Below are 14,076 nucleotides of genomic sequence, written 5' to 3'. Positions count from 1 at the left end.
TGAAGTTGGGTGATCCAGCAAACCTGGACTGGATCCGGTCCAGGTTTGAAAACATTTGCTAACAAATAGCAAATTACTTTTAAGGAACACATTCTTGGTTAACTGATAAGCTTCACTGATAAAAGTATATACTCTCAGCCCTGGAGAGCTTTATTAAATCAGGGCCACGAACCAGGGCCTGTAAATTAGCAAGACTGCATTATTTTACTTTATGAGCACTGTTGAGGGGAATCAGCAATAAAACCATAGTCCTGAAAGGTGTTCTCACTCTTTTACATCCTAAAACTAAGATAAATATATAAACTTTAGATACACTTTTTCTTTGGAAACTTTTTTCTTTAATAATAGTAAAAGGTGCACATACCCTTAAATGTATGAATTCCCCACCAAACATTATGGTGGTATTTTAACTGTTGGCAATTTTTTTATGTAGCCCAATGCTATTGATTACCAAACTTAATTTTGTATAAAAAACCTGCTGTAATTAAGATGACAGAGCTGAGTAAACAGATCTCAAAGAGGTCAAACATTGTGTGCAACAACAACAGGGGGTCACAAAGTATTCCCAAAATTGTCCGTAAGTGATACTTTCAAACTTGTTATAGCTCATCATTTTAATGGTAATTTTTAAACCACTTTTTTTGTAAAGTTCCAAATCATCTGTACAGCATGTAGACCAGGGGTGCCCAAACTTTTTTGGCTTGCTAGCTTTTTTAAAATGACCAAGTCAAAATGATCTACCAACAATAAAAACTTGGACTTAATAACCCCTGTGCGTGGTAGAGTTTATTTTGAAAAGCAGGGATCCGCAATCTACTCGCATTGCCTTTTGCAATCTACCGGTAGATTGCAATCCACCTGTTGGGCACCCATGATGTAGACAGTTGGTTTATACACTAAAAAGGTAAAAAAAAAATCCTGTTGGATGTTTCCTTAAAAGAAGAGCCATTTTATTTACCTCTGGCAGACCATGTTTAATAATTTCACTTCATCCTGGCACTGCAATACAAATCACACTCTTCCAGAAGTGTCAGATGCCTGGGGTTCCTACTGTGTGTTGTGTTGGTATCTTCTGACCTCTAAAATGTTAAAAGACTTGGAGGTAACGTAGGGGGTTGGAGGATGGAACCACAATGTGTGGTGGGGGGGCATAGACATCTGGCACTAACTTAAGCAGCCTTTCTTTTAACTTTTTAACATGAGGGAACCTTTAAAATAACTTTCAGTTCTTCAGGGAACCCCGGCTATAATTACTATATCCACAGCTCACAGTAAATTAGTGTTGTGGTCATTGGGAAAAATTCCTCTTATGTTGGTGGCCATTAGGAAGAATATCACCCTTACAGATAACCCGAGAGATCATTGGTGTCACTTAAACTGACCTGTGAGGCACAAACTGCTCATTGCTCCAGGAACACCTAGCAACCTCTGGAAGAACTTTAGTGTTCCAAGGAACCCTAGTTGGGAAACATTGTCCTAAATTGTGGAATAGATTGCTGAATGCTGCAGCGCTCACATGCCAATCTAATGGATATTACCAATATGGCACCAGGAATGACATTTTTCATGGTTTTTCTGTAGGTTGTGTTAAAGCCCAGTTCATAGCCCTAAAGTTGCTGATAAAGCTGAGGGCCCAATAACTTACCAAGGTAAGTTAGGAAACATGGAGCACCAGGTTGTCTGAGTATAACATATTTTCTATTGCAGAGAATAGGATTTTAGGGCGCCTTTAGCTCAAACTATCTTTGCTTGTTTCATATTCCTAGGTATACATACCCTAAGATAGTATAAGCAGTGGTGATGGTTTCTGAACAGATTGTGACAGTGATGTGCTGATCTCTCCTAAGTGCCTTAGTACAAAGCCAAATCCATAATTATGCTACCATACAGTTTCACAAAGGATAAGTAAGGGTAAAGAAGACTAGGAAGATCCGTAACAGGGAAAAGATCTATTTATTTACTGAACATTAAGCAATATTTACCAACATAAACTGTCATTGTGTTGAAATTGCAGCTAATGAGGCAATGCTGTTCTGACAAATAACTGACTGTGCTGACAAACTAGCACACTGCAGACACGCATCTGTAAATATTTGTGGATGGTGTGCAGGTTTAGGGTTTGTATGCTCTAGGAGTTAATGTGGGGTTACGGGGAGACATTACAAGGCAACATCGCCCCAGGCTTGCAGCAATGCTCACTTGCTACTGACTATCACACACAGTCTATAACGTGGGCTGTGCCACGTGTGTGCAGAATGCAGACAAAAAATACAATAAAACAGGGGCAATAGTACAGGCTCGGGTAATAAAATTGTTTTCATTAAAATCTTTTTTATTTTTGCTACCTATTTTTTGCATAGTAAGGTCAATACTGGGACTTTGTGTTTCTCAATGCAATGCAAGGCAGGTCATAGATGGTGGTGATTCTAAAAAACTTTACAGGATCCTATCTCACCATTGCTCCACCAGTGCTCTTCTCAGCACTGATATCAACAGTGAGCTGTTATACAAATTTCTAAATATGCCTTGATGGGTAGGTGTAGGCATTTCAACTTCTGACCTTTTATTGCTGAGAATCTATGAATGAAAGACTTAGAGGTCAGTGATTGAAAGAGCCAGAGACAGTCTAGCTGGAGAGGAAAGTACTGCTATCCTCCAACTAGGTAAAGAAGTGGACTGTATTTGACTTGCTGCAGCTTCCAATGCACATTGTGAGAAGCTCCCAAAACTCAAAGTGAGTCATATCAGTCCAGGAGAAAAGCCTATAAAACTGTGCAAGGTAAAAGGGAAAACAGCTTTTAAATATGTATACACCTTAAAAAGGTGCAGAATATGTGCCCCTAGACTTACACGAGCACTTAACCCTTGTTGGGCTGGGGCAGCCCAGAATCCAGCTTTAAAAATATGCCACAGAGGTTTAGTAGACCAAGTATACAGATCTCACATCCAGATGTTAATACGCACTTATTAAAGAATTGACATTTTTTTCCCAACAAAAACACAAATAGGCCCTGAAGAAGGGGTAACCTTGTATCTCCCGAAATGTGTGGACTTCTGTAATGAAATACATATATTTTGACTTTTTTGGAGTTGGCTAATACTGATTATTATAAGTTGCATTGTTCTTATGTGGCTCCAGGACTAGAGAACCACACTCGTGCAAGATTGGCTCTGTAGTCCTACAATTGATATGTTGTCCTGATACAGAAAGATGAATGTTGTCATTCTAGCACAGCAAAAGTGAAAATTACTAAAACAAAGTCTAAAATATTTAATGACTGGGAATTATAGTCTATCTTTGTTTTGGGATTTAGCTATGCTTGTATGGAATAAAACAAGGAATGGTGATACACTCCTGCACTTTCAGAACAAACCCTTTTTTCAGCTTCATGGGAGATTCAGTACGTCACTGCCATATTAGCAGATATCCCTACATTACATGCCAACATCTCTAAATCATTTCTCTTGTGGACCAGCAAGGGGTGGAAGGTGGTACCATTGGGTACCATGAGTAGGCTGTGTAACTGTGGCATCACAAAGTCCACAAAATGAGGTGGTAATGGTATTTACTGTACAAATAACATGTCAAAACACAGTCTAAGGCCAATCATAGGGGAAGCCTATAAACCTACAAGTATGTTTTGGGGATTTGGGAGGAAACCCACATAATTATGGAGCAATAACACAATCTAGTGTCCTAGCTGAACCTGGGGCCATAGAGCCTAAAGGCAGGAGTACTAATCACGGAGCCCTAATCAAGTATTAATTCTATACTAATATAAAATATTAGAAAGAATGATAGAAGAACATTGGAGTTTTCAAACTGGCAAATTCACATTTTTTTTTACAGGTATATATTACAGTAAACCAATAAACATCAAATATAACGTGCATACAAGGTAAGGGGTTTAGAATGGGTCTGGCCCTATTTGAACATCTGGGGTCGACACGTTTCGCCTATTGGCTTCTTCTTCTTCTTGAGAGCGCCTAAACTACAAAATAAACAAACAAACGGGGAAGTCTGTACCTTTTCTCTTTCCTTCATATTTATATGGTAATTATATGTTGTGATAAAAAAGTTTGTACAATGGAAAGCTGAAATCAGAGGATTCATTGTAAATCGTGCAACAACTTTATCAAACATTAGGATATGGCCTTCTAACCATTTCCTAGATAGGCAGGTAAGGCAGGGTGGGGACCTTGGTGAGAGGGAGCATTGAGTATATTCAGTACTTATTGTATATTGATTAGTTTTCCTCTGGAGTTCAGTTTTAATGTGAATGAATTTGGTATTTGGAGATCAGCAGATGGGCTCAGGCACCAGGTTGGCAATGAACAGTCATAGTGACTATTTGTCATCGCCTCCAACTTCACAAATATTTATTTGTATTTACGTGTGTGTGAGTGACATGTGCCAAGAAAAAGTAGAATATACCAGGCTGATCACCTTGCCATGTCTAATGTAGTAGGTGAAATATTATTAGTTGATGAGCGGTATGTTAGTCACTTCACCAACATAAAAAATAATTTATTTGTATATATTGCATTTAATTTTAACTTTGAAACAAACAACAAACAGCCAAACAAACAGCTGCAATACCCTTATATAACGTGTTTACCTGTGAAAATATTTGTAATTCTGCTCAGCCATTGTGCCAGCTGGGAAAATTCACACTCTGCTTTCTATAAACGCTGAGGAATACAGCATTGTCTCATTTGTATCCTATAAGCTACCACAGTACACTGATAAGGTCATCCCTGCACCTTCTCCACTTCTTAGCATTTTCAATCTAGTCTTTCTCAACCTTTTTTCCCCCAAAGGAACCATTAAAATAATGGTAAGCAGCAGGAACCCCCTGCTTGGAAATGATTACATCTGAAAGCCACAGTACATTAGCATGATCGGTAAGCTGTAGAATGTTTTAAATGCAAGAATAAGGAAAATGGCATAACTAGAGTATTTAACACCCAGGGTGAATTATTTTACAATACTCCCCTGCTCTTAATGGCAAAAAAACAAATAAAAGAGAAATATAAATAATTCAGAAAAAGAAAAACACAAACTGTGATAATGACAGTATGTTAGTGGAAAAGTTTACCATAAAAGTTTCCGGTGAAGGGGAAAAGTTCCTCTGACATATAAGTATAGAATGCCCCTTTACATTGGTGATGAGTGAAGAAGTGACCACATATATTGGGGGTGTCAATGATATGTTCTATCTACCAGCCTTTGAGTGATCACGTTTAGTTCAAGCACAGCTATTTGCAGTGAAAAGTGATATTGAAGTGAGTTTAAACCAATGTAAATTACTGATTTTTAACATGTTACAACTAATTATTATTGTTCATAGCTTTACTATTATATACAGTGCTGTGTAAAAAAATGTAAATTATGTACGATTTAAAACACAATGTGAACAAACAGAAAAAAAAAACTACCGGTAAACCAAATCAGTATTTAGTTTATCCAGCCTTTAAAATTCTCCCAGGTACATTTGCATGCATTTTTTAAGGAACTCAGCAGGTGGGTTTTTCCATACACAATGGAGAACTTAACACAGTTGAGGTTGCTTTTGTATCTTTAAGTAATCTCAGATAAAACTCGATAATGTAGAGATGGGGGCTCTGATGGGTCCAAACTATTTATTTCAGGAATTATTGGTCTTCTTTCACTTAGGCTATATACACATGCCAGATCATTCTCGTTTGATAACCGCCTGGGATGATATCGGACAAGAATCTGGCGTGTGTACAGCAAGCGTCATCTGTCCTGGCGGATCCATGGACGAAGAACCATCGTAATGAAAGTGAAGGGGAGTGAGTGCAGCAGGGTGCTGCTCCATCCTTCTCCCCCTTGTTATTGAGCAGAATGGGGCTGTATGTACACCATTTGTTCAGTCTTTTGTTGTTGGAAAGAATCATGAAAAATCCTTTCCAACAACAATTATTGTATGTGTGTATGCAGCCTAAGGCTTTTCAGATTTGTATGAAATAGGCTGAATGTACTGGGCTCATCATCCTGCTGCAGAACACATGTAAATGCTTGTATTTTGCAGCATTGGGCAAGCCTATTATTTTTACCAAATCCCCAACTGCATGTTCAGAAATCCATCCTCAAACCTGCATGGAACTTTCAACATGCTTAAAGCGTACCTAAACTCAGAATTTTCACATTACATAAAAGGGTAGACAACCCTTTAATGTAAAGTAAAAATTTAGTTGTTTGTTTTTTTTTGTTTTTCTCCCGGGATACCTACGTTACACATCCATGCCCGAGCATCTTGGCAAAATCACAAATGCGCAGCAAGATTGGCAAGTATTTTTCCAACCTACATCACCCAATCTGGCGTCTGGGTCGGGTGACGTAGGAAGAAGAACCCAGAAGAAGAGACGAAGATGGCGGAGCCCGGAGCGTTTGCCCAAGTTTGGATGTCGGGACGACATAGGACCTGATGGAAGAGACCTCTGGATGGATCGGACTGCCCTGCGGGATAGAAGGTAAGTGTATTTTTGGTGTTTTGGGGGATTTTGCATTTAGTTCCTCTTTAACTGTTGTTGTTGTTCTCCAGGACTCTATTATAGCAAACTACTTAAAATTTGCACCCATTGGTCCAGGGTTTCTTCTGCCATTTATATGTCAGTTCTTATCCATAGGTGAGTAACTTGGCCTTGTTTCTATGTCGAAGCTTGAAGTCTTCCATGAAGACCAGACTTTTCTGTAAATCGGAGTAACGTGATCCCAATGATTTTGTTGGACAACCACTACATTTTCAATCCTTAATATTGCTTGTTCCCTTGTTCTTTTTTTTTTTTTACGCTGAACTGTATTCAGCAACTTCAGCATAATTTGTTCTCAACTAGTTTTAATCCTACTACACAGCTGATTCTGTTTGATATAATTAGTGTATTTGAACCTACATGTTATCTTGTTAATCATTAACACCTCCTGGGGCTTGTGATTGTAATTGCCAAGGGGCAGAGAATGGGAAACACTGCATTGGTGCCTGCATAGCTCTTGGAGGATGGAACACACACTGCTACTTCCTATACTGCACAGTGCAGGGCATAGGAAAAAAAGCAAATATTAACTTATTTAGCTAAAATGGAGCAAGATAATTTTGCATACTCTATAGATGTGTATTGCTAATAGTTTTGGAGAATTTTTGTTTTTTTGAAAAACAACAAACACAAAACATTGATTGTATTTTTTTTTCCATTTATCCACTTTGTAGGTTACTTGAAAATTATAAAATATATTTATTCCTTCATTATGTTAGAGAACATACACACAGCATTTTTTCACAATTGTTCAAAACTTCAGTATTGTATATTGTTTGAGCTTTTTTTTTACATAAATTTTGAATAAAGTGAGGATATCTAAGTACGAACACCATCCAATGAGACTAATTTAAAATAAGTTAACTTAAATTTAGCTTTGCAAAGATATTGTCCATAGGTTACAAATGGGCAGTGTAAAGAGGTTCATCATCACCACAAAGATTACTGGTGGACCTCCAAATTCAGGTTGTATGTTTCTCATGGTTTTGCAGTGTACACACTGCTTCATCATAACCTAGGAGGGAATAGATGGATAAGCAAATGGCACATATGGGACAAACCCTCAGCCAATACTATTGAGCAGAGTTTATCAACCAAGATTCCTCCAGAGGTTGCTAGGGGTTCCTTCAGCATTGAGCAATTTGTGTCTTTTAGGCCAGATGGCCAAGTGACTCCAATTATCTTTTTGGCTATCTGTAAGGGTGACATTCTTCCCAATGGCCAGCAATGTAAGTTGTATTCTCTATAGGAAGTATATTGAAGATATTATAATATTGAAGAAGATTACCACCTACAAATAGCCAAAAATGTCATTGGAATACAAGTTGCTCGTTGCTTAAGGAGCCCACAGCCCCCTCTGGAGGAACCCTGATTGAGAAACACTGCTGTAGAGAATAAAAGGCACTATATTCCTAACTTACCCCACACACCTAGGTGGGGGTAATTATAAACTTCTTCTGATAACATCCATGGAAATGCAGAGCAGACCAAATCTTCTCATGAGACTTTTGAACTTATGTTTTCCTGCAATTTCACAGGAAACATAGCAACATCTCAGACCGAATCTCAGGTAAGGTCTATATATAATCTAACATTTTTCCTTGCATGTGAGTTTTGGAAGTACTATCATGCAGCATTTTTTTACAGGGTAAGGGTAACTGATGAGAAGTTCATTATAATACAAGGAGGTAAACACAAAACTATCAGCTAAAAGGTTTGTTCCTATTTTAAATACAATGTACAATTAGCATACATTAATTTGAAACAAATGTACAACAACAACAACAATGTGCTTGAGCAGAAACAAAAGTGTTGGATAAACATATAGCCACCCTAGACTGCTCTCCTTATTTGGTCTACAAACAGAGGGGGCATAATTATATATAATTATAAATAATTATATATATATATATATATTTTTTTTTTTTTTTCTATCCCGGACCAGATCAATTCCAGGTTTGCTGGATCACCCAGTTTCATTGATGAAAGTGTATCCTCTCCAGCCTTGGAAAGCTCTTATTTGTAAAATAAAATGTAACATAGCACATTCACAGGGTGAACTGACAACCTACTGGAATATACAAGTCCTGTGTAAATATAAATGTAAACTATCCAGCTCTGAAAAGACCAAAACACAGCCGCTGTTGACAGACAACAAAAGGCTCACCCTAGATTAGCAAAATACTTTTTTTTATGTTTTTGGTGCAACCAGAGGTTGAAGTGAAAACTTAACCAAAATGTTTTGTTCTTTTGCATGGACTGGGGGAGGGTTAGCACCTGGGCCAAAGTCACAATTGCAGGAGCACAGATCATTGTATAACAAAGCAAAAAGGAAAGGTGGGCCTAGTACAAAATGTACATAACAATATATATTTCCCAGTTCATTTTCTAGCTATTCAGCAGGTAATTCCTGATACAAGTTTGGTGTTTGGAAAATGAATGCTTGGAGGATGAAAAATAGGAGGTATTTGGTTGTCCAAATTGGAGGAAACCCACAAACATAAGGAACATTTTTTTGCTGCTTGGATGCTTTTTCGGTTACCCTCTGTTTCAAATTTGGGGAAGCCCTAATTACTTTAAGGATTATCCATGTTTAAGTCTTTTTTTTATCCCGAGGAAGCAGACAGTTTCCGCGAAAAGCGTCGATATTCATTAAAACTAAGTTTAAACTCCTTGTCTCTTTCTTTCTGCTACAAGCATTTTGATATAAATGAATCATATATGTATGTTTTTAACTATTCATGTACTGTTGATTATGAATAAAATATATTTTTCTTTTTACTGTGAAATGTAAATGAAGTTGTATAATTCAGAGTATGTGTTTAAAAACTCCTAAAAAATCTTGTTGTTTTTTTTCTAAATATTTGTATTTAGGGATGTGGCACTTTTTTATCAAGACTAAATAACTGAAAAATTTGTCATGTTTGTAAAAAAGAAACATTTGTAACAGAACTGATCAATGTATAACAAAGCAAAAGGTGGGGCCTGGAAATGTACATAACTTTACAAATTCCCGGATTCATTTTCTAGCTTTCAGTAAAAAATGCTTTTTACTGCTGTTCGTCATTCCTCCTTCATCAATATGCATATAACATTTTTTTTTTAAATAAAAAGTTGTTTTTCAATGCTAATGATATTTAATGCCCATTGACGACCTCTCTGGCTCTAACAAACGATATATGATGAACAAAAAAAAGTTGCACTTGTGTAATTTATTAAAATCCTCAACACACCACATTCTGCCTCACTTTTCCTTGCAAGACAACACAGCATTAAAATACTACACATATGCAAACCAGCCCTATAGTAATGAATGGGATTTCTCAATTTCCTTGCATAAAAACAGATACAGAATCTTGCTTCACAGGTGACAGATTCACTTTTAAAATAATGACAAGTGAAAGCTAGAAGAACCATTGATGAATCATTAATACCTCTTAACATACAATGCCTGTTCATAGCATGAAAGGAAGCATTTGTAACAGCAACAGCCATTGTTTCTCTGTTGTCAGTGGTTATATGAATGACAGATGTGGTTGCTGAATAATTGAAGCTCTAAATAGGACTGACTTAGTACAATATATACATGGTGCCGCAGATTAGGTCTACAGGTTGATTATCTGTTTATACTGCACTGTGATATTATAGTACTGATAAGATGGGATAGAAATGGTACAGCAACCCATAGGGACTCGAAGCACCTTTGTTACTTTATTCCTTGCAAATATTTTTTTTAATGTGAATTCTATGACACCATTCTTAGTTCGTTTCTGTAACATTTTTACACATGTTAATGTGCTTTCATTAGGGCAGCCATTTCTAATGAACATTCTGACAATGTGCCAGTCCTTAAAAATGAACATTTTTTTAAATGCATAACCATACTGCACCCTAATATGTTATCATGTGTTGTGGTGCATGTGGTGTGTGGCCATTGTTAGGGGTTCCCATTATCCCTCCTGTGTATATTATGAGAACTTCCAACTATTCCTTCACTGAGCTCCTTTGCCCACCATCACTGCATAATGTATTTGAGTTTGTCCACCTCTTGTGCCCATTATGAAGAATGCCTATCATCCTGGCACTGAATTCCCAGGTCTGTACAATTGCTGTTCCCATTATGAGGTGAACCTATCATCCCAATGCATAACCACTATCCACCTATATATGTTATATTGTGTTGTGGTCCATGTGATGTGTGTGCCCATTATTAGAGGTTCCCATTATTCCTTCTGTGTCCATTATGATGGCTTCCCACTATTCCTGTACTGAGCTCCCTTACCTGAGTCTGTACACATCCTGTGCCCACTATGAGTGGTACCTATAATCCTGGCACATAATTCCCAGGTCTGTAAAACTGCTGTTCCTAATTGAGGGGTACATATCATCCCAATGTATAACCACAATGTGCTCCAATATGTTATCTTGTGTTGTAGTGCATGTGGCGTGTGCCCATTATTAGAGGTTCCCATTATCTCTTCTGTGCCCATTATGAGGGCTTTCCATTATTCCTCCACTGCGCTCCCATGCCCACCCTCCCTACATGCAGTACCTCAGTCTGTACACCTCTTCTGACCAATATGAAGGGTTCCTGTCATCCTGGCACAGATTCCCCAAGTCTGTACAACTGCTGTGCCCATGATAAGGGGTTACCATCATCCTTGCACTAAATTCTCAGGTCTGTACCACTGATGTGCTCATTATAAGGGGTACCTATCACCCTGGCACAGATTCCCCTGGTCTGTACAACTGTTGTGCCCATTATGAGGGGTGCCAATTATCCTTAAATACTATCATTATCCTATTTGGAATTATGGCAGGGAGATTTCATTGCTGGGGTAACCAAAAGAAAAACCACAGCCTCATATATGAATTCTGGCTGGGACCAGTATGAAGCTTTAATAGGATTTCGTCTCGGTACATCCTTTAAATTGGGTGGGCCAAATTTAATTGAACCTGTTGATTTGCCCAGAAACAGACATTTCATTTAAATTTTACCAACTGGACTCAAATTTGGTCCCAAACTGCTCCTACAAATTACATTTCTTAATATAGAAATCATTAGGGCTTAATATATTAATTTAATAGGCGTGACCAGATTCAGGGGTCATAATTCATCTCCTCCGATCTAAATACTTTCACCAGATATTGGTTTGGATGTTGAATAACAGTAAATGAGAATTTTAGGCTACAGCTGTCATTTTCATTGTGGTGACTGTGCACTGTATACAACTACAATGAGCACAGCGAGTCTTCACATTCATCTGTAACAAGTCATTGAGAAAAGTAACAAAAAGCATGCGATATCCTAATGATGTGTGCCAACTAATGTAACTCTGACCCCGATATATATATGGCAGATGTTACCAAGACCTGGACTTCTCATACAAAGCAAGCAAATTGTTGCCCAGCTGGGCAATTACATGTTTGTTGTGAATGTTGGGACTGTTCCAGTGGGTATAATTATGACAATATAGGGTAAATCAATATTTACTAACTAATGCCTCCTCCAAATTACAATGGCAATAAATGACAATCTGTTCACTTTTGTGCTAGGTCTTGTAGTTCCACAACTGCTAGCAAACAGTATATTGCTGTTTAAAAATAAAAATCAATATATGGCTGAACTGCTATGCAACCAAAATAGAATTGTGTTTTAAAGGATGAAAAGGAGCGCTGAGACTTACAGTTCAACACAAAAAGTAAACCACAATTTCCTGCAGGAGCTAGAAGCAAACATTCTGTTGGGTTTATGCCCCAAAAAAGCATCTAATATATAATAAAAAAAAAAGCACAACATTTATATACCCGAAAAAAGCAAATATATAATCAGGACAGTTTTGCTGGAACTCATAGTTCCACATTGTGTAATGATTTTACATTTACAGTAATTACAGTCTAATTTCTGTAGCTTTGATGATTCATCTACAACAACTGAGGAGGAACATGGGACTGTTCACACCGGTGGAAAGAGCTTACAGCTTATTGCACTTCGCACACAGGGCAAGTAAAAGTGAAAGCCACCTACACTACAAGTATAAATTTGAGTTGTGAAAACCTCCCTTTAAACACAAGCCAAAGAAACTACATGCAAATAAAGTTCTGCCTGTCCATCTATGCAAGTGAAGGCAAACATTGCTAGTGAAGATAGCCATTGTGCTAAACTATTCACCTCTTATCAAAAGCCTTAATAATGTATGCCAATAAATGCCATGGATATATATATATATATATATATATATATATATATATATATATATATATATATATTAGTGTTATTTCATCACCAAGTAACCTCTACACTTTTCAGCATTTAAATACGTCTCCATGTTACCAATTTATAGCCGACTCAATTTCATATAATTTTTAGCACGTACACATTCTTTTTTAATAAATACCCAACCAAAACTTTTACCTTTTCCTTAAAACCAACAAAGAAATAAAAATAATAAAAGCAAATCTATGAAGTATTTTACTGATTAGCTTAAAAATCTTGAACATTTCCAAGGACAAAAAAATTTAGGTACCATTTTTCCAAACCCCTGCATTTCGGGGAGATTGGGCACTTGTTGGTTAAATGGGCAAGCAGAGAATCTGGTTGCTTTGGGTTACTGTGCATTATCATTGCACATTTAGAAAAACACAGATAAAATATGCAATGATAAGAAAAATATTTTAAAGGGACTTACCTGTCACAAGGAGGTAGCAGTTCAGAAAGTGGCGTGTGCAAGAGAAGCGCTCCATAGAAGCATCCTGTCTGTGACTTCAGCTCCTGAGTGACTCCTGGAGACAACAGCTGCTGCTGCTGAAGGATTTGCCAGGCAAATCAGCAGAGAGCTGACAGACTCCAACCAGCCTCTTCCCTTAGGTGATTTGAATGTGCATACAGAGACTATAGGGGAAGGAACACCTGCTAGATTACTGTTTACCCTGCATTGGCTGGGCCAGCTAATGGGGACTATTATTTGTTCCACACAGGCTCCCTGGATGGAACCAGCCCACAGCCACCAGGGGTTGTTTAGCCTGGAAAGGTTTGCATTTGAATAGTTCTGATTCCTCATCGCATATCAAAACCTCACTGCTTTTTTTCTACAGTGTAAATGAACAAGAAGGGAACACCTCTAACACATACATTTACAATTTGCTGATCCTTTGCTGCCGGCGTTAACCAGGCACATACCTGTCCATTCCTAATCCGCTGCATTTATAAAATTGACCTGGGTTACATTCACCGGCACGACCACTTTTAAACATTCGTTGTTTCTTTTGGAGCAAAACGAAAATGTATTTATAGTTCACCAGTAATTGCTATTGAAAGGTCGTCACTTTCAATCCAATTTGCTTGTCACTATGGTTTTTCACTGCATTAAATATATGCTGCAATCCTGATTTGCATATATTGGCATTCGCCCCCTTAGCGCAATTATGTAGCTTAAGTTTAAAAGGTGATGTCAGGGAATGAGGTCAAATCCAGCCATTGAAATGTGCAGAAATCTTCTCTTGATTCTTCCCCATCTT

The 14,076-nt window shown here is 37.7% G+C and overlaps 1 protein-coding gene across 2 annotated transcripts in view; it reads right to left on the bottom strand.

Annotated features, from left to right (window-relative positions):
* HEPACAM2 (HEPACAM family member 2) overlaps positions 1-13,532 on the bottom strand; it is a 61,034-nt gene extending 47,502 nt beyond the window's left edge. The window contains exon 1 of one of the 2 annotated variants that reach the window (XM_072412866.1): positions 13,248-13,532. In XM_072412866.1, the coding sequence (XP_072268967.1) occupies positions 13,248-13,302 (55 nt within the window). In that variant the 5' untranslated portion in view covers positions 13,303-13,532. The remainder of the gene's footprint in view (positions 1-13,247) is intronic. The other variant, XM_072412867.1, reaches the window with a different exon arrangement.
* Between the last annotated feature and the right edge of the window lie 544 nt (positions 13,533-14,076).

The sequence above is a fragment of the Pyxicephalus adspersus genome, chromosome 5 (genome assembly GCF_032062135.1).
Source record: "Pyxicephalus adspersus chromosome 5, UCB_Pads_2.0, whole genome shotgun sequence".
NCBI classification, from domain to species: Eukaryota; Metazoa; Chordata; class Amphibia; order Anura; family Pyxicephalidae; genus Pyxicephalus; species Pyxicephalus adspersus.
This window is presented reverse-complemented; position numbering and strand designations above follow the sequence as displayed.